Source organism: Poecile atricapillus, chromosome 1 (genome assembly GCF_030490865.1).
Source record: "Poecile atricapillus isolate bPoeAtr1 chromosome 1, bPoeAtr1.hap1, whole genome shotgun sequence".
In the NCBI taxonomy this organism is placed as follows: Eukaryota; Metazoa; Chordata; class Aves; order Passeriformes; family Paridae; genus Poecile; species Poecile atricapillus.
In genome coordinates, this window is record NC_081249.1 from 16,660,865 (window position 1) to 16,688,277 (window position 27,413).

The window sequence follows — 27,413 nt, forward strand, 5'->3', positions numbered from 1 at the left end:
TTACTGAGATACTGCCACTTATATACTGCTAGACAACAGAAATCACTGTTCATCATGTTTAAATATACATTTATATAACCTGTCCATGCATTTATACACTTCATATAGCCACAAATATCACAACAACTATTTTAAATAAAAAACAATTCAGCTGGGCTATAAAAAAAAAGCTTTGACAATGCTATGTGTCCTGGTTTAGGGCAAATTTGGGAGAGAACCTCCCAAACTTTCACTACTTCTCTGAATACTCTTTCTCTCCCTTCCGAATTTCTGTTGAAAATCAAAATACATGACTCATCAGTTTGCACTATTTGGAGTAAAGTTAGTGAAAAAAGTAACAATTTCTTCTTTTGCTAAAATAAGTCACTTAGGCTCCGCTGCAGCAAATATAGTAAGCAGCGACACAACGACACATTTTAGGAACAATGTTTTAAAAATAGAGCAAGTATGCAAACAAAAAGGCAACTCGCTTGCAAACCCTTACACAGCAGGGAAGTGAACTGAGAACTGCTGCCAGCCTGTTTAAAATTTACCATTACGAAGTCTACATTAGATAGTCAGAACCTTAAAGATTCATGATGAAAAAGAAGTCCAAGAAATCTTAAAACTTCTGACCTCAGGAAGAGCTTAAAAATTATACCCCTAACCCCCTTGTTTTCCTAAGGAGCCTTATCCTGTATTGCTATTTTCATTCCTGTACAAGTTATTTTTATATAATAATTATATAATTTCAGATTAAAAAAAAAAAAGAGGGAGGAAGGAAGGTGAAAGGTAGGAAACATTTAGATGCCCTCAGAGTGGAGGTTTAAGCATGAAGCCACATGGCTGTACTAGCCACTACTAGCATGAATAATGGACAGAACTAAAAAGAAAAATGTACAGTCCTGGTTGCAGTGCAAAGGGTTGCCCTTGGAGACACTGTGTCCAGTTTGAGGGTCAGATCTGCAGTACAGCCCCGGGCAGGGGCACAAGCACCTCCTCCACATGCACTACACACAGCTGCCCTTTGCAGTGCTCTTCAGGAAACTGGAAGGGTCTTTATCTGAAAGGCCAGGAAGAACCAGCAGGTCTTGCATTAGGGCTGGCATTTGGTACAGCGTGGGTCATAAAATGTTAACTACTCACTACCATTGAGAACACATTTGGCTGAAGTATCCCCAGTGGGATTAAAATAGGAGAGATTCCTTTTCTGGAAAATAGGAAAAACTGCTTTCTGAAAAATAACCATCGTTCTGCACCTCTACGATTTTACCTTAGAAAACTGAGCAGTTAAATAATTACTTTTGGGAGATGTTGACAGCTGGACTGGATGCTGCTGTCCCTGATCACTTTGCATAGGTGCTGAGTCCATGAGAAATTTCAGAGAAGTTACATTCACAACCAAATTCAGAAGGAAGAAAACCCCCAACACCCAAAATACTCCCTCATAGCATTGACAGATCTGGGACAGAGTGCTGGAAAAGAGCAGAGCACTCGACAGGTACACGGTCAGCCGGTCCCGACGGACACCCCCTGCCCAGCTCTCCACAGCATGGGCTCTCTGCCACGTGTCTTCTTCACTGGGGCAGAACATGCATTGTTCCAGAAAACAACTGCACTAGTGTGCTGCTCTCAGAATCAATCCCACCTCTGAACAGGCAGCAGTTTACCTACGCAGCAGGGGAATGCCTGTGATTCAGTACAATTTTCAGGTGGAGGCCACTTTATAGTGTCAAACACATTCTTATCACAGCTGTACTGGGTTTCAACATGTTGAATAGCTCTTTTGTAACCCATTTGTAAATAAGGACAAAAGGTGAAGGAGTAGCATGCTTCAATCTTCACTCACTGCAAACACACTAATGTAGAGTAGGAGGGATGATGATATACACCAACATCTCCTGTTGCCACCAACTTGGTCAGCACATGTTGCAATTATGAGCGCACAGGTGCTTTACTATTAACAGGAACCTGTAAAACCATAGTTAAACTGGCTTCTGCCCCATTAGCCTCTGATTAAAATCTGAATGTTTTCCCACCTAGTCTAATGGCATCAAAATGAAGGACAGGAACATCCAAGGCAGTGCCTTGTTTTTGTCTGAATTACCCAAGTTACATTGCGGGACTGTTTTTATACTTTCATCCTATTTCTGTTACAAAACCAGAGATGATATTATCCATTTCTGCAAAAGAAGGTTCACTTCCAATGTGAAAATTAATATGTGGCTGCTGAAATCGGGAGCAGGCTTTTCTTCCCCTCTAATGAAACTAAAACCATCGTGCACTCTGACAATACTTGCAGGTTCTCTGCCACCGGGGTATACTGCAGAGCCTTGTTAGAGATTAGGTATTAGCATTTGTGAGCAGTCACACACAAATCTAATTTAATAGAAAATGAATAGGAAGACAGGATTGAACAGTCAAAATAAATTGATCAAATAATTTTCCAAAACATGAGCCTAATTGAATTTTAAAATCATTAGCCTGTTTGTCACTAGAATTTGGTTACTTCTAGTGTAGCTAGTGTAGAATTTGGAACTTCTATAAAGGAAAAAAATTGAAAAGAAAAAAATATTTTAATACACTGTTCATTGCCGTTTTTATCCTACCTCCATGCTGCTGTTCCAGCCCACCTCTTGCTTTACCATATCCATAATTTAGCGGTATTCTCTGGTAAGTAGATGGAGAAGAAGGAGGTGAGCAAATTGGAGACATCGGAGGAGACTTGGGTTCCTATTTCAAAAACACACCAACACAAAACACAATTCTGAGACAAAAATTGTAAGAAACAACCAAGTAATGCTGCAAAAGTACATACAATATGATGAACAAAAAAACACTGCAGCATCCTCAGGCCCTTTATTTCCAAGAAAAGGCTTAAAACCGACAAGACAGTATTTGGTACTGAGCCTTTGAGGGATAAAGCATGGCAGTGCTATAACAAAGCTTTACAATGGCCAGCACAATGTATGTTATTTCCAAAGATGCCTGAAGTAGTATATGTAGAAGGCTCAATGTCAATGGATAGCTTTGAATTTACATAGTGTGTGTTCTTTGTGGAAGATCATTTTTCATATTTACCAAAAAAAAAAAAAGTACAAAAAATTAAGATACATCCCTGGGTCAGTATTTTAAATACTGTGGATTTGTAAGTATCACTGGGTAACTATCCTAAAGCATTCTCTTTTCTTTGATTTACTGAGATTGCTTGAGAAAAGGCTGTAAGCATGAAAGGTTTTACTGAATAAAGAGGAAAATATAACACAACACAGATAATCCAGATGGAGCCAAGGGTTTGAGGGCAGTGTTCTGCTTCGGTGTCAGTACACAGAGGACAGGCATACATTCTCTTCTTCCTCATCCTGTTATTCCACCTGTGTATCTTGTCATCAGCTCACTCCTGCTGGCTGACCTCAGGCTGGGAATGCCGTTACTGACGCCAACGCACCCTGTGATAAACATGGGCACATGTTTTGGGAAGATAAAAGTGCTTCCACCAGGCACTTACAACATGACCCCATACTGTACAACAGGAGAAGGTGTCAAGCCTGGGGAAAATTATGCAAATCAGTCTTTATGAAAATTATGCAGCACTGTGAAGCTTCCTGTATCTGAACAAGTGCTCTCTACTCTCCAAAATACAGGCAATACGAATGTCCCTTAGATCCTTCATTAAACTGGCATCTCAGAACTGCTGGGACAATGCTTCACTCAGGAAAAAAGAAAAGCAGATGTCTTCTGGACTACTCCTTGGGGAAACAAAAATGAAAGAAATCTTGGGGGCCTTACCCGACCCAAAAATAGTGGTTCATGATTGAACACCTTATCTCCAATTGAGTATTTCTAGAGTGACTAAGGACCATTAGTCCATTACCATACTGGCCAAGGGAAATCACTCGTTTTCTTGTTCTGTTTCACAGACAGATTTGTATTTGCTGCTTTTCCCACTTTCTTTCCAAGAAACAGTGCTGGATTAAGTTGGAGAAAAACACTGAAAGAACTTACACAGAATATTATAGGGCTGACAGCTTTATGCAAGCTCATATAGAGAATTTTCTTCAGGGAAGCAACTGGGATGCATCAAAACCAGAGCACAGGCATGATGGGGATTATTTGTACATCAGGAGTTCATCTCCTGTTTAGTACTGGAAAACTGAGTAAGCCCCTGTGAGTGTAATCATTTACAGAACTGGACCCAAAATGAGGATGCATAATGACTTGTTGGCCTGAAGGAGACAAGCCTGTTACCTGTTTGTCCCCTTCATCTGTTCTTTTGTAGGAATTTTTTTCCAAAGTTGCATGTGGAACCTGAAATTTAACTCCATGGAATTCTGCTGGAGTCCCATAACGTACTTCAGTGTCATTTTTCAGTGCCATAAATCGTGGTAGAGGCAATTCTTTATTAAGAGAGAGAAAAATACAATTGAGACTACAGAACATTAGAAGCACTTTAAGCAGTATCATCTTGTAATACCAACGAAAAGTTTATAAAAGATTGCTAGTTATATTTGTAATCTTTTTAAGTGTGGGACTCCTTTGATTGTTTATGTCTTAATAAAAATGTGAATGTTACACAAAGCTACATTCACTAGCTTAATATATAATCTCCCCATGCAAAGAGAAAGAAATAAGCCTTGTGCATGTTATTAAAGCAAGCAGCAAACTCATTTCCTGCCTTCAAAACCTTGCCTGTAATGAAAAGAATAGTTTCCCACAGAAGCTGTGGGACAGATAAATTAATCAGTCAGGATCACAGTATCCTCAATGCTGCCATCATAAAAGGAACAAATCAAAAATAATAGGGTTCAGAGATCACACCAAGGCCTAGAGAGACAGCTGTGTCGAAAGGTCCCATGTTGCATCTGCTGTGCTGAGCAAGAGACTGACACTTTGTCACTCTTTAAGACAATTCCTGATTATTTTGCAGAAACGTCATTTATTTTGGTGTACAGTCACCCTAAAAGATCAATACAATTAAAATTAACAGAATGCTCAACACCAAGCAAAACCATTTATCCATCACCTCTGTAATCTTTTACACCCACAGTTACAACCACGAAAAAAATAAATCACTTGAAATTTGGTATATTTTACTCCACTCTAAAGGTGCTCATAGATTTTCTAGAGAAAATGTAACTAGCACTAGAAGATTTACTGAAATTTTATTGAAACAGTAAGATATCAATACAAGGACTGCAAGTACCTGTTTTCACTCAAATTTGTGGATTATTTGCATATGCTGGACTTGTAAAACATACAGAGTAAATCTCAGTCCAGGTTTCTAATTTAGTTTGTTGAGAGTTTTTTTTAGGGTTTGTTGTTGTTGTTGTTGTTTGTTTTAATTAACATATTTAAAAAGGACAGCAATGCAAGAGAGAGTGAACAAGCTGTCCATAGAGGAAAACTGACAGACACATCCAGGCCACTCCTATTCATCTTTGGTTCAAATTCCTGCCCCAGCAAGGCACTGAATCAAACTGCACCAGCTGCATCTGACCCCCTCCGCTTGGTCAGGAGCTCTGCACCACTGGAGCTCAGCTCACACAGGTCATCATGGGCTTGTCATTCGGGCCTTCCTTCCCTGGGATGGAGCAGACCTGGGAAGCCCCTCCCTGTGCCTTGCAATGCACATGAATATGACATTTCATTTCCCTTATTAGGGACAGCAGAGCAGAAGCTGTGCTGGGAGCAGTGACCTGATTGCAGGGTTGTGGGTAGGTGCTGCCTTTCCAGCCTTGTCTCTGATCTTGTGGCTGGCTGCACTGCTCCTCTGGTGGGATGGTCCAAGCACAGCCTCAGGGCACAGCTTGAACGCCCACCCAGGATACGGGAGCTAAGGGTTCAAACCTGTTCAAGCTCAAGCAAAAAGCCCTGTGTTTTGTAAGCCCTGCTGAGGCAGAGTGTGCATCACTGAAGCAAGAACATGGAGTTCCTTCCAAGTTGCTATCAAGGTTTCACAGCTGAAAGGGACCTGCTTTCTCTTTTCATCGCTTGAGTTAGATAAGACTCTTTCAAGAAGCTTTCCTCTCCACCAAAAATGGTACATTTAATATTGCTGACAATTCATTGGGAAGAATAAAGCTGTTTTAAAATATATCTAATATACATTTTCACACCTATTCCCAGTAAGCACTGTGACTTTATCTCCACTACCCATTTATTTCAGCAGGATTATTTGCTAAAGCAAATGAGTGTTACAATCTGCCCTGTACAGAGGGACTCCCTGACCTGTCTATGTCCCCCACAATGTGCCTCCACCCAAAGCAGCTATCAGCTCCCATTTTAGACAGCTGTCAAGATTAGAGGCTGAAGGTGAGAGAGAAATGCATCCCCTGCACTGATCATCTGTCATTCCTGCCACTCCTTTGTAATGCCTTTTCCAGAGAGGGATGTCATCTCAGATCTCCCATATCTGTAATTCTCTGCAATTTTACACCACTCACTTAGAGCGTGTAACATTGCCATCCACTCTTTCTCTGCTCCTTAAAATTGTTCATAGAAACATAAGAATAGAGTTTACCACCATGGAGAGCTGACAAGCATTAAAGGAAGTGAGAAACAAGTGCATAGTACTGCAAGCAAAATTTGCTACTTACCATTCTTAATGCTCTCAATCCGTACTGGAAACCCTGACTGTGCTGCTGCAATTAACTTCAAAGCAATATAAAACTGAGCAGGACCAAAATAACCCACACGCTTGGCTCCACAAACTTCTGTAATCTAAGAGAGAAGAGACAAATTGTCAGTTAAACGCATTTCATTCTTCCAGGAGATGTCAATATCTCCACATAAACAAAGAAAAAACTTTAGAAACACAAAATGCTTGCTGTATTTGACGTCTTCTACAAGTATTTGTTTCAACTAAGAACATCAGTACACCAAAGACATGTTGAGTAGTTGCTGCACTTTTCAGAAGCACTACTGGTTAACACTGCTATCCTAAAACAAGTTATGGGTTTTCATACTATGTAAGATTTTAAAAGCAGAGGAAATTAGAAGTTCTTAAGTACCCTGTCCAGTAAAACATTTCCACCAGAGAAGCTGTGATTTCCTTAGAAAGTTATACATAATATTAGCCCTAACAACAACAGTTCAAATAATTACCTTAACTAGAACATTAACACAACAAAAGACCCCAGCACACCACTTGAGCAAACACTTAATTTTTTGCATGAAAAATTAACATGGTCACAGCACTTAAGTTTAAATTCTATATATACTTCATTATTTGCTTCACTCTGCTGCTATTATTTCTATATCTCCTGCTTCTCTGTTGCCACCGTCTGCCCAGCTGCAGCCAGGGAAACAGGAGAGAGATTATATAGCATGGACCAGAGGGCTAAAAACGAGGCTCTTTCCCTTGCTGAGATGGAACTTCAGCTTTATTCTTGTTCTTGGGATCCCATGGAGAAAGAGAGCAGGAGAGAAAGAGGAAGAATATTGATAGCGCGCGTCTTTCTGAAGGCAGGGCGAAGAGGGTGGATTACTTTCACACAGCCAATAAGGAGAACTGGGGAGAAAGAGATAAGGGAAAGAAACTTACATTCTATATTTTGAGGGTACATTCTCTCGAGTCATACCATTTTTCTAAATGCACTACAACACTCTGCCACTTTTACGAAGCAAAGAGCACCATGTTTACACACCCAGACACAATGCCTAAACAAACAGCAGATATCAGCAGGTTTTAAGCATAGGTGCCAATTCTCCCACGCCTGGAGCTCCCAGATGTTCACAAACAAACCTCAGACAGGCACTAGGGCTAGGACAAAACTCCATTTGTCCCAGACACAATAGGAAATCTCAAATTGTTTTCTTGAAAATACACCTAGATTAGCAATGTCTACTGGCTGGCAAGGTGCAGCCTCTCTGCATGTTCTCCATGGGCAAGTGCTGCTTCTGGAAAGCCACGTCTATGGATTGGCTTCCAAGCTACAAGAGCATGACAGAAAGTATTAAGCTACATATAAGCAAATAGCACAAATGAATAGTTTATTTTTTCTGAATTATTTTCATATGTATACATACACATACACAGTGGCAAAATGTCAGGTCAAGCAATTACTGAAAAAATTAGATGTTTTGGAATGGTAATTCTTACTAATCAAAGACAATTGTTTTCAAGCAAACCCTTTCTTCTCTGGATGTGGCCTCTGCTTTGACTGAATGAGCTCTGGCTACTTTCTCCTCCTAAAAGTTTCAGACTTGGTCACAAGACACATCAAATAGTTTTTCTTCTCTTACAGCTTGATGAAAAGAGAGATTGAATCTCTGTATAAAGACAGCTTCAATTAACTAGAAGCACTTGGCATTCTCTTTTCTCTATTTTTTTTTTCTGTTACTGTGGCCTTTTTTATTCCACCCTTCCCGCTATCACTGGCCTTGCTTCTTTTATTTTCCAGTGGGAAAGTGAGGCACTTGGGATGTGCCTGAGATGGATGATTGGGCACACCCTTGGTACCCTTTCTGAGCTCTACAGCAGGGCTCTCCTCATGGGTCCTGGATGCTCCCAATTCCCTCGGTCCCAATGCCCACACCAGCCACTCCTGCATGGTCCTTCCCCAGCCAGCAGCCCTGGCTCTGCCTGGTGCAGTGGTGTGGAGCAGATGACTGGACTGTGGACAGGACCATGCACAGCACTGCACTTCAGACAGCTCCTCACACCAGGAGGAAGGCAATTCCTCATGCGCAGGCACGCCAGGATCCAGCAGCTCAGGGGACAAGGCTGCTGTGGCAGGTATGTGAGAAGCCACCAGCTTATCTTAGCCTGGGGAGAGGCAGATGGAGAAGGGGTACAACCTAGCTGAAATTCAATCTGGGTTCACAGCTCTGGTTTGTTATGGGAAATGTTTCTTAAAAAAACACCATTGCTGAACAGGGCAGTTGCAAAAGCTGGGCACTCACTGGCAGCCAGGCCCTCCCATGGGTGCTCAGCTCCTGTGTGACCCATGGGCAGTGCTTGGATAGCTCCTGCAGTGGGGCAGAAATGGCAGACAAAGTCCCTGGGTGTGCCTATAGGGTACACCTTTTCTCCTCTTGGGCTCTTTTCCTGCTTTTCCTATGTTTCCTGCCCAGCCTGTGCTTGCTGACATGGAGCATGTGTTACCATGATGTGTTTGCTCTCGCTGGCTGCTGGAAAAAGGCAGTACTGAGCAGCTGGGACATTCACAGAGATGCTGCTATCTTCCTGAAGAGTTCATTTTCCATGTATTTTCTATACTTTGAAATATTAAGGTTGTTGAATGCTGCAAATACTCTGCTTGCTCCTCATATGGAAACATGAACATTTGATTCTGAACAAACAGAACAAAAATTTTTATCAAGGACTTCTCATCCCTCAAAAATACAGTGATGTTTCTCAAGCACACTCATAGCCAACCAACCAGAAACTGCCTCTCTCTAATTTTGCTTTTTGATAACAGAAACAAATTTTGTAGACACAAGCTTCTCTGTTATTTATGCAACCAGACTGAATTCTTTGTTAATGGTCCAGAGCAAAAGATGGAAGCTGACAGAGTAGTAAAATTTATTACACAATTAACTATGAGTATTTATAGGGATTAATTGCAGGTACAGGCATTTACTCTCATCATGTTACTTGTCCAGTTAAAGGAGAGGGTCTGCTCCTTCCAGCCAGCATCTCACACTATCTGCATCAGAACCGTGCTTAGAGGTACCAACAGAGCAGCCCCTCTCTCCAGCAATCACAGAAGTTGGTAGCAGATTAGCCTTTATCCAAAAGCAAATCCCCAGAACATGCTGCCTGCTCAAATTTCCACAGCAGCTTAAATTGAACGCTGCATTATTTTTTTGTTTCCTGGTTTTACCTTTCACAGGGACAGTGCACATAGTTTTTGATAGGCAGATTACACTTAGCGATATGCAATTCTGAAGTTAAGCTAGTTTGTGTGATACATTATTAGGAGTCTCCCAAAGTCCATCCAAATTAAAGGCATTGCATATGAACATGATATGGTAATTTTTCATTTAAATCCTTGAACTTGTTGTCAGTTTGGGCTGCATGCTTTTTAGCAAGCCAGCAAGGAAAGAATTGGTATTTTCTACTTCTGCTAAACAGACACATACATAAATCAAAACAAGTTGCATACCTTGACATTTCAAGGGAAGTATTACAATTACAGTATTACAATTTCCCCTCTAATTCTCCAGCAGAAAACTGTAACCCTCTAGTGATAGTGTAGTATTGAAGAGTAATGAAGAACATATTGGAAATAATTTTTCATGGTGGTGGGTCACAGATGTTGCTTGCCAAATCTAAGATAGACAGTTAGTCCAAAATCACACAGAATCACAGAATAGCTGGGGTTGGAAGCAGCCTCTGGAGATCCTTGAGTCCAATCTCCTTACTCAGGAGATCGGGATCACCTAGAGCTGGTTGTACAGGATCACACACAAGAAGGGTTTCAAAAATGTCCAGTGAAGGAGAATGTGCCATTCTTACAGTAAAGAAGTTTTCCTCATATTCAGAAGGAACAGGTTTTTTTGTGCCTGTTACCCCTTGTCCTGTTAGTAGGCACCACCAAGAAGCCTGGCTCCATCCTCTTGACACCTCCCTTTATATTCTTACATACATTGATAAAATCCCCTCTCCATCTTCCTCAGGCTAAACCTCAGGTCCAGGTCTCTCAGACCCCTCTAAGAGATGCTCCAGTCCCCTGGTCATCTTTGGAGCACTGATGCTTGAACTTTAACCACTTGGACCCATCCCATACCTTCTAGACCCCTAACCCATGGGATTCCTCCAAGTAGATCCCTGAAGAGGCCAAAGTTAGCTCTCCTGAAATCCAGGGCTGGGACCCTACTTTTTGCCTTACTTCTCCACACAGGTTCTTGAACTCCAGCACATCATGGTCACTGCAGCCAAGGCTGCCTCAACCTTCACGTCCCAAACCAGTCCTTCTCTCTTCATTAGGACAAGGTGTAGCACCACACCTCTCCATGCTGGCTCCTCTACTACCTGTATCAAAAATTGATCACCAGTGCTCTGCAGGACTCTCCTGGACTGTGTGCCCAGCTGTGCTGTCTTTCCAGAAAATACCAGAGTGGTTGAAGAAGGTGGTGAAGGCTTGTGATCATGAGGATACTTCCAGCCGTCTGGAGAAGGCCTCATTGACTCCTCCTGATCAGGTGGCCAGCAGCATTATTCCACTTGTGGAAAATTGCCCTGTTCAATGGTTTGTGAGGCAAGAACATCGCTGAGTAGATAATGGGTTTTCAGCAGGTAGCCTTAACACACTTGCTGTGTAGAGGAATCATACCACATTCTCTACCAAGCACGCATAAGAAGGGGAGAAAGAGCAAGATCTATAAGCCTGCACACCTTTGACATGTCAGAAGTTTTTATAGGGTTGTAAAAATATTTACTTTTTAGTAAGTATTAAAAAAAATATCTCCAGTTCATAAACATTAAAATCTGACATGTAGCTAGGAGCTCTTCAGAAGAGCTGCTGAAACCACATGAAGCACAGTTGAAACCACTGTGCTCCATGCAAACTTCTAATAGAAAAGCTCTACATCATCAGGTACTGGAACACAGAGCAGATTTTTGTATTTTTTATCCACTCACTGCTCTGCTCTATTGGCTGACAGCAAGTGTTATTTTTATAATTGCTCCTTGAAGACATCCCACATGAAGCAGCTTTTCCCAGCACAATCTGACATTGTTCCAGCTCTCTCCAGTTCTCTCCAAACAAGTTTCCACTGCAGTCTCCAAGAGCACTGACCTTGCAAACAGTGGGCAGGTCTAATTTAGATTGCAAGAACTAAACTTCAGAAACTGAATATAAGCTGAGAGCTGAAGTTTGTTTTCTGTAAGTAGAAAAAGGAGTATAATCAGAAATACTTACACTCTAATCTCCTAGAGGCTCAAGGCAAAGGTAGACCTGGGACTTTTGCTTTTACATTTAGCTGCTGTGGCATCCTCTGTGTCAGGCTGGCACACAATTTTTGTCTGTTCCCTGTCACCCTGCTGTTACCTGACACATAGATGGTCACTGCTTGTCATTTGTGGGCAAATCCAGCTCAAAGGCACTCACACCTCTATGTGGGCTGTGGGATCCTGCAAGAGCACGGGTGAGCTGAATGAGTCACCTCATCTGGAGGGAAAAAGAAGGTGACCATCACTGGCTTCTATGTTAAACAAAATTTTCTTGCTACAATTTCCATCTTGGTGCAACCCCATAATGCACATCTATTTTGCTTGTCCTTGCTCAATCTATAATGAAGTAGAAATATTTTCCAGTTTATCAGGTGCCTCTGAATTTTAGGAATGGTGTTGAAAAGCTTCTGCCATTACCCAATGCACACCTCACCCAGTGCTCTCCCAAGGACAACCAGCTGTGATGCCACTGCTCAGACCTCAACCACAGAGTGACCTCAGGCTCCCTTCTGGGTCAACCAGCCGCTTATAATAGTTTCAAAGACAAATATTTGCTGCAGTGGCTTATCAACAGCTTATCTCAAAATTGTGTCATGCATCTGACCCACTTTACCCTTTTTTTTTTTTTTAATTTGTGTTTACAGACTCTTTGATCTGCTTGTTACAGACAAGTTTTGCTACATTCTTAAACAGGTATTTCTCTCTCTATGGATCACTGTTCAGACATTTGTAATACTACTTGAAGCCCAGGGCTACATATCTATTTCCTCAGTATTTAAAGCAAAGTAAGAAAGAAGACATCAAGGATTACTGACTGGGAAGGCAATAGGAATATGCTGGGGTGTTACATTCCCAGACATACGTAGGAAGCAGCACTGCCATGGATTAGGTTCTTTACCTCTGCTCTGTCATATCAGTGGTATTTCTGTAACTATTTATTTTATTCTGACATCTTGTCTTTTAAAAAGAGATGTTTTCTCTATTTTAGATTTTTTTAAACATCACCTGAAATGCTTACTAAAAATCAAGCTATTTTGAACAAGCAGGATTCCAATGTTTAAAACAAAATTTAAAACAGCTTAGTTTATAGCACAGAAGACAACACATACATAGTATATTTTTAAAGAGTTAACTATAATATATTCTCATTGTTTAAGCTCTGCATGATCATCACTGTACATTTAAGAACACCATAATTTTAAATTACAAGGCAAGCAACAGATAAACTGCCAAAGCTTCACAACTTCACATAACAAATATAATGCTAAAAGCAGCAGAGAGCAACCCCCTGAGTTAGGCAAAAATGTGCTGACAGCACCCTCAAGGTTTCCCTAAACTCTCTCCTCCTGGCATGACCCAGAACCATTCACATCTGTCTGCACTAGTGCTCCATCACACCTTTGCATATCTGGGGGGAAAATATTTCACTTTGGGAACACTTTTCCATCAGCTCCAAGCAGAACATTTTATGCCATTACCAAGAACCACGAGGCTCACAATTCAGTGCCCACTGTCCGTGCATGCATGACAGCCAATGACCACCAGCAGAACTGCATCAAACAAACACAAAACCACATTCAAACAACTCCAAGTCTGACAATGAAGCTTAACAGCAGAACCATTTTATATACTGGAAAATGTGGATTCCTTAGCAGAGTTTAAAAATAACCCCAACCTGTAACACAATTTGGTTTCAATCTTTAAAGAGCCTATGAGGAGGAACAGGGCAGGAGGAGGGCAGTCACACTTGGTCAGTGCAAGGGTCTGTCCAGTCCTCTCTCTTGTACAACAGCGAGCTATAGATGCCTAAGGAAACCCAAGTATGTGAATCATGCAGTACTTCTCTTCAAGTGGGAAGACTGCCAGCATACCACAAGTCACAAAAATATTGATCTGAATTATACAGCTATGAGGACACGTGAGTCAGCACTGATAATGAAATTATTTCAGTTATTAAGGAGTGTTGGCAATAAAAAGTCTGCCAAGGAATAAAGGCTGCTGATGCATGCTAATACTTATAACCACCTGAAAGAAATGCCATGTCCCATGCTCAACCTCTTGTCTTTAATATACAAAGGCTACTGAACCATTTACCTGCATGTGATGTGGAAAAGGTGGACACTCATCTCCTGTCAGTCTCATAGGGAAATTTAAGAAGGCCCATTCTTGAGAAATACCTGACAATTGTCACACCAAGTAAATTATTTTTGTGGTAACAGTGCCTACAGCATTAGGTCAGAGTTTGCTACATACATTTGTTGATACTTCATTTAATCTTTGATAGGAAATCTTAGCACCACCTTCACCAAACACATGCCTTTAGGAGTATGTGAAAAGCCTAGAGGTGAAAGAGATGAAGAAAATTATTTTCAAAACCTCCTTGCCTTTTTCTTCCTACTTGGAAAATTAATTCTCCAAGAAGAGCATTCATGCATCTAAAGTTGTTCTGTGTTTCATATTCACTGTCTGCATCAAATTTGTATTAACAAGATTGATAAATACAGCAAATGTCAATAAATATGTGTAGGAGTATAAGTAAAATTTTATTAATGCTTGGAAAACAAAAATAAAGTCAGAAAACAGGTTATTCCGGCTTTAAGAACTTGGAATAAAGATACCAACAATCAGTACAGACTTTTTGATATAAAACCATTTATTCACTGAACTGCTTCACATTCTTTGTAGATAATCAGTTTACATCTGGATATGGCAACATGAATACTCAGCAGGTGTACAAAGTCTCTGAAATGCTGCATGCACAGCCTTGCCAGAAATCACTGTTAAAACCTGAAAACCCACAGAAATTTGCAAAGTACACAGAATTGAGTTATAGATGCTTTATCTGCTTTTCAAATCTTGACTGTGGAAGCAAGGGAGTAAGAGCAAGTAAAATGGCAAGCACAGAGCTGTCACACTGCCCCATCCAAACAAGTAAATTGCAGAAAATTTCCACAAGGGTTTTCCAGATTTCTTCTGATTCAAGTATCTGCCAAGAGCATTTAATTTTCTTGGACATGAGGTTCATAAAGCTCATCCTACAGCTGGTTAACACTGTATGCAATTATATTATACATTGCAAATATAGCAAAGGCACTAGGCATCCCAGGACTTCTGTTCATTTTCCTGTTCACCTCGTCTCTTTCAATAGCATATCTAGGGATGTAACACGGAGAAGGTTCAGGACATGACAGAATAGAACCCAGACCCTCCAATTCTTGTCCACTCAGCAGACACATTATCCTCAACTCCCCTTACCCACAAGCAACTGACACTGCAAGGGCTTGATGGAAGCAGGATGTAACTATCCACAATGAAATTTGGCCAGGGCTGGAACCAGGCCAAGTAAAATATCCATCTGTTCCTAAAACTTTCATTTTCTGGAGACTGAATGAAAATATTATCTAAATCTTACTAGTCAGAGTGAATGGGGAGCTACTTTTTAGCTCAAGGGGAAATGCCAAGTTTTGCATAGGAGCTCCATGAGTATCCTGTGGGAATGAAAATACAGGATGATCATGGGAAAATTAAAGGACAACACTACTTTTACCACACAAAATCCTTGTGGTTTGGGCATTTTAGACTACTTCAGCAAGAAAGCTGTTTATTATTTCAAGTAATACTTTACACAAGCAGTATATCCATTAGCATATTTTGATCTTGAGAGTACATTTTCACTGACTTAAAAATATGGCACTCATTTATAAGCTTGAGTTCATTATTAGACCAATGCATTTCAAAATGCACATTTTTTTAAATCTATTCAAAATGCTGTGTGTATATACATATGCAAAGTTTAAATTAAATGTAACTTGAAACTCAGCCTTTAAAATCAAATCTTTGAAGGAAAGATTTCTGCAATCTGTCCAAGCCTTTTTTTACAAAAGGAAAAATTGTCTCTCCATTGCTGCAGTTCAGATTAAAACACCTACCATGAGGGTTTTTAAAAAAAAAACCCTGAAAACACTAACATTTTATAATAGAACTTTGAAGCCATTTAAAATGTTAGACTCTCCAAGTCTGCACAAAAGCATATAACTGAATCTTGTAGTTTGTCATTCATACAGAGAATCCTTATCCTACCATTGTTAAATTTCAGTCTCCTAACAGCATACCACAGACTGAGAAATAACAGATTTTTTGAAGGAAAAAAATAAATCCTCACTGGCTGGGTTGATGCCTTATTTCTTGTTGAAGTAAAAAGTCCGTTTGGGTATTATTCATACAAAACAAATGTCTATTACAGAAAATTCAATGAGGTGTTGCTAGACAGGATTTAATTCACCCTTTCAAGAAGCAAACATCAACTCTTTGTTGCAACTTACTCTTCAATAAATGAGTATATACATGAAGCTCTGCAATACAACTCCGTTTTTTTCTCATGTTAAAACATCACCATAAAAAGCTTCAGTACAAGTAAAAGTCTGTGAAATCATTGCCCCATCACCCATAAAGAAGCTTACCAAACTCGCCTAAGGTGCAAAGAGTCTCTTGAAAAAGGCTGAAAAAGCTTAGCATTAAGGATATACATAAGGATATCGCCTCCTGTGGACACACCATAATGTGTTATGAACAAGCAAAACATCTTTGCAAATTCAGAGACTCTTTTAGCACCTAATGAAAAACAATGGAAACTACTGCTAGGTAAGTGCTGAGTCAAGTATAATGAAGAAAATGGGCAGAAAGGCTTGTAATCTTTTTTGTAAAAGTGTAAAAATTAACTGTTATCAGAAATTTCTTTCAACAGCTCCACTGTGAAAATCTAGCCAAGGCTACCCAAAATATGTGCCTTTACAGTCAAATCTTTCTTTTCCCATTCTGTCCAAGTAAGTGCACTGCTAGAAGTGAACTCCAGAAAACAAAGCTGTTTTAAGTCAGCACTGCGAGGTCTAGAGGGCTGCCGACAGACGGTACTGCAGTGTGCTCCTGCTGCCTCTACAACAGCTGCTTTATTATTTCCACATTTCTTTGTAACTACAAGGAAATACTTCAGGAGTTTCGCTCTCAGATGCTATGCCAGGATAACTTTATGATCTGTTCCATTTGTAGGCGTCCTCACAGCTGAAAGCATACCAAGAGTGACCGACAGCAAATCTCATGACAATTGCCTTTATCTTTACATATCCAGGCAAAACATTTCTCTACTTATCTTGGAACGTGAGCAGCCTTTTCTTCTAAGCAAACATTTTCCTACTTGTCAATGGGATACAACTCCTCCAGTCTTGATGCACCCAGTTACAAACTAGATCTAAATAAATTCTTCATCTCTGATCATACTCAAACAAGGCACCTCACTCAAACCTCTGCACAGGGACAAAACACTTGGATGCTGAGCCACATGGGCCATGGTTTAATTGTCCAGGATAAATCTGTGCGGGTTGTAGATGACAGAAGATGAACACAGAGGACACCAAATGTTGTCTAGAAAGATTACAGAAAAACATCCAGTGTTTAGCTTTTTACATTTTAGTGACAACTTGCATCATTGCAAGGCCCGTGAAGAAATTCAAAATCTTTTGAAGTTTCACGATAAACATGAGTTTTCTGCTGTTTGAGTTCAAATACACAGGATATTGCCCAAATAATGAGGTACTTCAAAAAACTAAAAAGGCAGAGGCAATAATCAAAACTCCCCTTTCAGCAGTCATCAGCACTTAACTCATTTTGCCAAGCTGTTTTGGCCTCAAGCAGCAGTAGCACCGCTGACTACGAGTGCATTGATCTGTTCTTCATGTTTCCTCCCACAAACTCTTACAAAATCCTAGCCCAAAGCCCAAGAGCCTTCCACTTCTCACTCCCACGCTGCCAGCACTGTGCCCCTTCCAGAATGCCCCAGCAGCTCTGGGCACAGGCGGCCAGGCTGCACCCAAAAGTGCCCAGCTGCAGACCTTCCACTTCCATGAGCTCAAATCCCCAAGTGAGGGTTTTCAGAGGAGTCTGGAAAACCCCTCACATGGGAGATGTGTGGATAAAGGCTCAGAGCTAATCACTTTGCTCTAAAAAATAGGCAATTGAGTCAGTTTTCCCATGACTTTTGGGACAAATCCTTTAATATGTGGGAGAAGTAACCAGCTTCCACAATTATCAAAAGAAATAAAAGCAGAGGTAGTGACCGTAAACTGAGCTGAGACTTGAATTTTGTGGAGCTGTGCTGAACTGTGGATCAGCTGCACGACTGCCTTGTCTCTGGCTGCCCGTGGGATCCACAGGTGCCATGCCAAAAGCCCACTGGCATAGTGGGGTCTCATGGCCACAGCAGGGGCCAGGCAGGCTCCTGGAGCACCTGTCAGTACTTCCATGCAGAACGCATTCCCAGGATATGCACCTGGGAAATATTCTCAGACCCCACCAAAACACAGTGGCCCAAACCCGTCCAGTGATACATAGCAGAGCTGGCCAAAAAAAATACAGCAGCAAAGTCATCAGCTCCAGGTTTCTGGATTGAAGTTTTGAAAGCCTGGCACATGGATCAAAGCTGAATGGCCTCTCCCACACAAGACTCTTCAACAGCAAGATTTTTGTACAAGACAAAACTCTGGCTGATCCCTCTGAATCTCTTTGTTTTCAATGGGCTTTGGTTCCAGTAAAGAAATTGAATAGTTTTTCTTTTACATTTTTCTCTAACATATAATTTATAGCACCAGATTTTTTCACTCTGGCCAGTGCAATACAGATGAGTACTTAAACATTCAGTTCAGCAACACCTTCATGCTTGTTTTCATTATATTTCCTCCCTACTCTTTAATTGCTTAAAACAACTCTAAGACCCAAACATCATAATATGCAAAAATAAATAATACATTACTTAAGAACACCAACTCTCTTGCAAAATCTTCCATAGCACTACAGAAAGAGATAATTGTCCAGAATAAAACTTTAGCAACATGGCTTTAAAGATTCAGAAACTATTCAGAAAAACTACTCTTCTTTTAACCACTTACAGAAATTAAATTCTGTACATTAGAAAAGGAGACTAAAAGTCTTATAGAGGTTTTAAAGTATGCCTTTTCCAAAACCCCAGAGGGAGCAAATGATGAAGCTTGTTTTCCAAGTCTTGAAGGCAGAGTGAAGATTTGTGCAGTTTAAAATTAATTGACATGTTATTAGGAGCATTGCACTCAATTGAAATGGGCATAATTCACTGACAAAGAGGTAAGTCAGGAGTGAAATTCTGTAAAAGGATTTTCTAACCACCAGGTCAGTGGTTAGTCAATTTGTGTGGAACAGCTTAAGCTGTTTCACTCTGGAAAGGCAAAAGTCACTTAATGGCACAGCCTATTTCTCAGCTATCAGAGATGCTCCATGATCTATCACATGTCACTGCCACAGCCATTCCTGCTCAACTTTTCTCTCCCATTCTGATACAGATAACGATGACCTAACTTTCACTTACAAATACTGCTTTGGACTTTTAAGACATCAATGATTCTCCACACAGGGTATCTGTGCACCAAACCAAGGAACTCACACACTTGCACAGCTGAGGGGAGCAACCCAATGGCAGAGATTTGCAATAGGTATGCAAATCCCTGTTTAATTTCTCCACTCTTGGCACAACTTTCAACAAAAATTTATGGCTCAAAATAGCAAATTAGTATGGGAGAAATTAAAACATTGCTCAGAAAAAAAGACTGCTGATTTATTAGAATCTGAAGAGATGGGTAAAATGGAGAGTAATCTGTAACAAATGCTGCATGTTGATTTCAGCTCTCCAATAGCACTAATGATCACTGCGGGAAATGTACTATCTGCAAAGCAAGAAACAAAGGTCCAGTCATATCTTAGTGGTTTTATAAGGATATGAGTACAGTTATTTGTAATCCAGGTCTCATTTGATACAGAATTCAAAGAACTCTGTGAATTCTGTATCAAAGTAGACCAGCATCACAAATAGCTATGCTAAAATCTATTTGTGATTGACACAAAGTAGATAAGCTAGCACTTCTTTAACCCTGCAAGAAATCTTTCTACAATCAAATGGGACAATCCACAAATGGAGCATAACCCAAAAACAGGACAGTAAGTCTGCATTTCCCATCAGAAGACAGTTCCATGCTTGTCTTCTGTTATGCTGCATATTCACTACTTACAATCTGCTCTAATAACTATTATATTAAGCAATTACTTTGCATTGGCCCATCATTCAAGAAAAAGTAGCTCAGCAGAGATACACTGAACATACACAAGAGCAACTGCATACCAGTTCCACTCATGGCTGCTGCTGAAACACCTTCTCCAGCTCTCAGCACAGTTGTGTATGCAAGAGGAACTCACAAGGTATTTGAAATGCAAAATTATTCAGTTTCACATTTCTTTGGTCTTAATGCAACCATTAACAATATGCTTATTTTAATGCACCTCTATTATCGAGAAGAAAACACAGCAGGCAAAGCACTTAAGAATATTAACTGTAAGGCTTTTATGATTTTCACAGGACTTTCTGGAATTAATCTAGAAAACAAAAAGACATCTGTACACATTACTACATATCAGAATAAAAAATTATTTCCAAAAGCTTGTCACATGCAGCTTTTCTAAATATCTGTTCATTTTTAGCATGACTTTGTTTCAGTATTGAAAATTAAGCCTATGTACCAGGACAGTGAATGAACTAGTTAGCAATCATTTTTCCTTTCAATTGCTTTATTTTCTTTCTTGCTCTTTAATACTGGGAAATTTTATATTTAGACAGAAGTCTCTAGGCAAATTATTGCTTAAAGTAAATGAAAGCTAAATACTAGAACCCAAGCCTGCGTTGCATGCCAATTCATGTCTTAAAGGCAGCAGCCTCTCTTCCTTCTCCTAACCCTCTGCCTTATACTTTGCACTAAATTCTGCACTAAAATGAAAGAGGAGTCCTGCAGCACAAATAGTTTATCGTGCAATTAAACCCCACAACATATTCACAAAAGGAGCCAAAGTGCAGCAGCTTAAAAGAAAAAAAAAAAAAAAGCTGCAGAGGACTTTTAATAAAAATTATATTTTACTAAGCACGTACTCTTTGAATGACTGAGCTACAAATTCTTTTCTTCAAAAATTTCTCTCTCAGATTCACATAAAAACAGCCCCATGCGAATTCACTAGGAAAGCTCAAGGGTTGAAAACCCCCGAGTTTCTTAACTGCTAGGTTAGTTTGAAGCCTAACTGAGAACAAGCAGAAGTACTTAACAAATATATACTCTTTCCCCTATTTTCCTTGACTAAACCATTTAAACTCCTCAGAGTGCAGGAACCACTTAAGCTTTTAATTCCCTTAGTGCTTTTGCACAGGAATCTGTTGGCTTAGTAGACTTACAACAACCACTTTGTTAGGCATGAGAAGCAAGATAACAAGGAAAGTCCTATTCCAAACACTCCACGTCAGTCCCACCTAACAAATACTGCTCTACCTCCCCAGCTGCTGCCCAGCAAGACTGCCACAGAAAATGCTGCCAGTTTGGGGTATCTCTAGTTTTATTTTACACTGGATAATTAAATTTCAGATGTTCCTACCACTGACAACTTACTGAAAGCAAGTTTAAATTGAAGAGGAAAATATTTGAATACAAAAGAAAACACATTATTGCCATATTTCTTCACTTGTAATTTTTCAACTATGGCTTAGTTTTATTTTGCTGTTGAAACCAGGTCGACAGTCAGAAAGCAGGAGTGGTTTTTCCATGTATAAATACTTAAAATAGATATAGATTACATTTCATTCTTGGATTTGAGGGTAGGCTGACAGGGAGAGAAGGGCTGATGCAAGATACTAAGAATTTCTTGGGGCTGGAGAGAGAGGGGTTATAAGTTGCTGGGGCTTATATATGGGTGGGGGAAATACACCAGTTTTACATCTGCTTTCCTGGTGATCCATCCACCAAGAAAACAAAAACAAGCGCCTCCACTGATGTTCTGCTCCTCACCAAGCTGTGGGCTCATTGCTGACAAGCATGAATGGGAGTTTTTTTCTTTCTTCAAGTCCTTAGCCACACTAACTTTCTAAGTTGTTCTATGGCATCTGTATGGAGGAATTTCAACTTTTAAAAAAATTGTTTTAAACAGAAATAAACAAACTCAAACTATTTACCCACAAGCACTTTTTCTCTGGAAACAAATCAGTGTATACATACATATTTTGCAATGCTATCTGAAAGACTCTCCAGTTTTATTAAAAAGTGAAGCATCAAGATATAATTACTTTTAAAATAATCTGTGGTATGACATTAGTTCTGATTTTAAATGACTTGCCTACTCTAACTAGCAACAAGAAATTAAAAGTATCACTGTCCATTATACATTTTTTAAAAATGTTAACTTCCTAATTCTCAGAAAAATTTCTGGTGAATACAGATTCTTAAAATATTTGGGAGAAAAATAAAAAATAAAATACTTTTCTCAACATCTTTGGCATTTCCTCACTACAATTTCAAAATCCTGTTTGGGACTGATGTCACAGATAATTCTGATTCTCAGCACTGTACGTACCTTACTGGCACAAAGAGGGTATTTAATACTGACATATAAAATACAGCTTTGAGGAATTTTTTGCCTATACATTCAGGTGATCTTGAGGTACATGCAAAACAGGATGATTTTAAATCTGACAAATAAACTGTGCTACCTTTTTCTCTCAAATAAACCTTAAGAACTGCACAAATTTACTGGTAATCTGTATGCTTCTATGCAAACAATCACCAAAAAATGGTGACAATTGCAAATACCACAATGCACTAAGCAGGAAAAAGCATTCCAAATGCCACATAAATAATACAGTTAGGAAGACCAATTAAAAAATTATTTTTCAGAAAGATAGCCTTACTCTTGAAACAGCCATGCCCTTTTAGAAACTTATTTGCTTACCTGTTTCATTCGTCCAGATTCAGAAATATAGAAAACCTCTTGCTTACAATGAACAAGTTGTGTAAAAATGACTCAATTAAACTACAGTTTATACTGGAATTTATTTGTATTCTGTACCTTTCTTTTTAATGCCACAATATTTGGGCACCATACCCAGGCTCTTATTGTTTTAAATCGCTCAGAACTGCTTTCACAATAATAATTCCCACAGCACTTAAAATCTTTGGCACTATACTTTAATGTCAAAATGAATTAATTCAAACTGAAAGAATACAAAATCTTTTGTCCTTTTAAACAAGAACTTTTAATGAGGTATATAATTGTACTTATTGCACATCAAGAGTACAAATTCAGTTCAGACTGCATAAGAATACCAGATTTGTTTTTTTCCCTTCTTGCTAAAAAAGCTAGAGGCACTTCCACAGAGTATTAACTTTAAAAACCTTGACAATCTCCACTGGAAATTGATTTTCTACAAAAACTTTGGGAAGGGTTCAACTTGGATTCCTAAGCAAGACACCTACAGTCCATTTGTGTTCCCAGCCTACAACACAGACTGCAGATGAGAGCACAGGATATCTGAAACCCAACACATTGAACAAGTCCACATCAGATGAAACTTTGAGAATAGGAGGAACAAAACAGAAGGTAACAGTAAACCAATTCTAGAGTTTAACATTTTTCCTACATCTCCTTCTTAAGCATTCTGTAATGAAATTATTTGCACAGTAATTGCTCATCTTCTGTAAGTCTTGACAGACATATGAGATGGCAATCATCCAACTTAATTTGCTCCCAAGAGCCTCAGATACGACTTGTTTTTAAATGAATTAATAAGAAACATTTTCAACTCAACAAGGAATTTACCGTGAATTCATTCTTTTATGGAGGGACGACTTTTGGGAGGGTTTTGCGGGTTTTAATCCTAATTTTGGGATTGTTAGTTCAGCTTGGTGCCAGTATTTCCAGCTGAGGGCTCTCTGAATGTTGGGTGCTGTTGTAAGGCTTTTATTTTCTGGTCCACAACCAATGCTGGTTTCAGGGAAAAGAAGTGTACATGACCACACAAGGGGGTCACTAACAGTAATATGTTTTTAAAAGTACAATTTAAAGGAAAGAACACAGACACAGGTGAACACACTATACAACACAATCCACCATTTCAACACACATGCAGAAACTCCAACCCTGCCTTGCTGGAAACTAACATGCTTTTATGAACCTCAAAAGCTTCATTAATTCTTTATGGATTAGGCCACTGGGGCAAGGAGACAGTTTTGGTGCAGGCCATGACCCCAGACACAATTCACTGATGGACAGTAAAGTTTCTGCAGTTGGTTGATGCATTTTGACTGTCTTGAGGGCCATGATCAGTGGTTGTGATCAGCAGAACAGGCACTACAGCCCTGTCCACAGGGAGGATCTCTCCTGGCACCGCAGCTCCCCAGGGCCTTTGAAAACACACCAGTGTGCCTCAGGCAGAAGGGAACCCCCACTCTGAACTCAGGAGTAAGCCACAGTGGAATTCCCACTTCTCTGAAGAATCACTCCCATATGGGCTTTATTCTTATGTCTGATGTGACCATTTGCATTGTTTTCTGTCTTACTAAGCAAATGCTACCTCAAGATTCCTGAAGAAAGATTTTTCTGCTTGCACTTTCCCAAGACATCCTGCAGTAATGTCCAAACGTGTCAATTTGCAGCACTAAACTAAAAGGAGGTATGGTAGCAGTTGGCTTGAAAAAAGAGAGGAATAATCTGTTCTTTATATCCCCTGTACACTGAATACAAACAACATCAGGCTTAAAAACAACCCTGAACCCAAAGATAAGGCAGCAGTAGAGTGCATTACCTATAAAAGTTGTAGAGTTAGCACCAAGTATTAACAAATTACTCAATACATGGCAATGAGATTTAGCTATGGGCAGGAAAGGGTATTTAGGGATGGTCCAAGGTCCTCTCCATGCTTGTAGATTATTCTGCTTCCTGTAAAGATGTGATCACACCATACAATACTCTCTCCAATACTTTTCAGAACTCATTAACTTTAGTGTCCATTTGGTCTGAAAGAAGGGCAGAGGTGTCAAGAAAAGCACTTCCTAGACCATGATTTTCACAGGTCTTATCAGTACTGCTGGTGCAGCTCAGCCCCTTCTCTGTGCTGACACAGCCATCAGGTGTCACGAGTCGTTTCTGAACCAGTTAATGTTTCTGCTACCACTGGCCCATGAAAAGTGCTATGCTGTGCTCATGCTGCCACTTGCCTTTTTCCTATGAAAAGGCAGTGTGGAAAGCCAGGAGCAAGGGATGGCAACTCTGGGGCAACTTAGGACACAAGTCCTAAGTCCTGAAAGACAAGACTGTGTCCATCGGTCCCTACCTCAGCAGCCATTTCAAGAAAAAAGTACAGAAAGGTCACTAATTTTCAATGACACCTAACGTCTACAAAAAATCTCAAATATGTCTTTTACTGATTATCTTTTTTTTTATTCCGTCATATTTTGAATAGTGAAAATGACAAAGTCTGGTCTTATTGGGCAGCCTCGCTTACTAATGATCAAACTCTCTTCCTTTTGTACACTAAAGGGATCCTTGACCACTCTAGATTCACTATTCTTCCCCCTTACCAGCTTCCTGTTCTACAGGCAGCAGAATCAGTAATGAAGCAAAGAGCAGAGGAACATCCAGACCCAGCTGAGCAGGGATACAGGGATGAAGGTGTGCATTACCCATTGCTTGTATCCTGCTTCTCAGAGGAAGCTCAGCCCTGGCATTTTCAGAACATGCACAAACATCTCTCTAGACTGGGAAAGCTGGTTAAACACAAGCATACATCCTCTGAAATTATTTTGCATTCCAAATAGTCTGTCAAACAAACCACGTCACAAACATTTTATACAGCTCAAGACCTAAAAGACATCTACAAAGTCAAAAGGTACACAGTCAAGGTAAACTTGGCTCATAATTAGATAACCTTACATAATTCTTTCCAAGATTTAGTACCAGCAAAAACACTTCTGCCACAAAATGAATGGTGGAGTTTGTTATTTTTAAATTCCACACGGCATAGTCATGCAGGTTTTGTACAAAAAAGTATTTTCCTGCAATGTTTATACTTAAACATTTCTATAATAAACATTTAAAAGTAAGACAAATGTTCCTTCCAAGTAAAGAAAAACAGACAGCAGAGAAATAGTAAGAAATTAAAGAAAGTCTATTAGTCATTTTTACTCATAAGAAAAACCACTGGACTTTTTAAAGATTAAAAAAAAAATCTGTAAATAATTTCAGAAGGTTACACAATCCTCTTAATTAAGGATGAAATAGATATGGAGATAATTAATGAGATAAATATATCACAAGAGAAATGTTTTGTAATAAGGCATAATCTTGGTGCAAAGGAGACTTAAGCAAGCAAGAATCTCCTGTACACCAGCACAGCTAGGGCAGTCCTCTTACCACAGGCAGTGAAACCTGCAGAGAAATCACTGCTAAATGACCTAGACTCCTTAGACATAGCTGAAAAAATTAATTCCTCCTCACACAAACAAGAGAGGAATGAGCAAATGGCAATGATGTTGGGTATTTAATTTAGAAGCAGCCATCAACTGCAATATGCTGAGCTGGCCCACTGCGTGTGAGGGGCTCATCTCCTTGTTATGCCAAGGATAATCCACCTGGTCATCTCAATCCCCAATCTGAGACAGCAATTGGAGTCACTGGGAACCTGGGCCTAAATACAATTTTAAAAAACAGGGGGGGTGGGGAGAAGGAATAGATATTCTCTCCAGCTCCCAGGCAGATGGCAGTCACAAAGGCTGGAAACTCTGGGAGAAAGAACCGGCACAAAAGGAACAAGAATAGTGCTGGGGCACACTGTCTTCAGCTTCATGGGGAGTTAGAGGGAATTTATGGGACAGACAGCTCCCTAAACCCTGCAGTGATCAAATGGAGGTGCAGGTTATCCTGCAAAGCACTCCATGGGCAAGAGGTGCCTGCAAACAGAACTCCTGGCAAGCCCTTAGGGGACAACATTAAACCTCTCAGTGGCTGTGGCTATTTAATAGCAGAATATATGAGAATCCATCACCACCAATGTCCAAGCACTTGCATTTTTCTTAATGCCAGAAAACTAAGGAAACCAAGGAGGCAATAGGATTCAGCTCTAGTTTAAAGGAAATCTTCTCAAAGTAATGCATTTTAGGAAGGCATACAATTAAAAAAAAAGCCCTAAGTAAAGCTGACAAAATGAACAAGAACACATCCCTTCCGTTTCCCATCCCTCTATTTATTTATTTCCTGGCAGATGCAGAGAAGTGCTGAACCAGCAGCTCTCTTGGCTGGTGGAAGTCGCCAGCTGGAAACCAGGGGAACAAAGAGCAGTGCAGGTGGAGCCGTGTGGGAAGAGACGGGGGAGCAAAGAGGGGCACAAAAATAGCGACACAGAGCAGATACGGAGGCACTCGCCTGTCCCTTTTGCTCTTCTCCACTCACTACTACAGTGATTTTTAAAATGACATTTTACAGACGTCTTGTACCTCATGCCCACACCACTCTTTAGAATCACAGAATCATTTAGGTTGGGAGAGACCCTAAGTGAGTCCAACTGTTAATCCAGCACTGCCCCAGGGACAGTGACTTGACCACTTCCCTGAGCAGCCTACATCAGTCAAGGAGCTGTCTTGGAGCAACAGAACCA

The 27,413-nt window shown here is 40.0% G+C and overlaps 1 protein-coding gene across 1 annotated transcript in view; it reads right to left on the reverse strand.

The window, feature by feature from the left end:
• REPS2 (RALBP1 associated Eps domain containing 2) overlaps positions 1 to 27,413 on the reverse strand; it is a 95,724-nt gene that overhangs the window by 54,875 nt on the left and 13,436 nt on the right. Inside the window, exons 2-4 of the mRNA XM_058826133.1 lie at positions 6,576 to 6,699; positions 4,228 to 4,376; positions 2,589 to 2,712 (exon numbers count right to left, since the gene is read on the reverse strand). Of these exons, the coding sequence (XP_058682116.1) occupies positions 2,589 to 2,712; positions 4,228 to 4,376; positions 6,576 to 6,699 (397 nt within the window). The remainder of the gene's footprint in view (positions 1 to 2,588; positions 2,713 to 4,227; positions 4,377 to 6,575; positions 6,700 to 27,413) is intronic.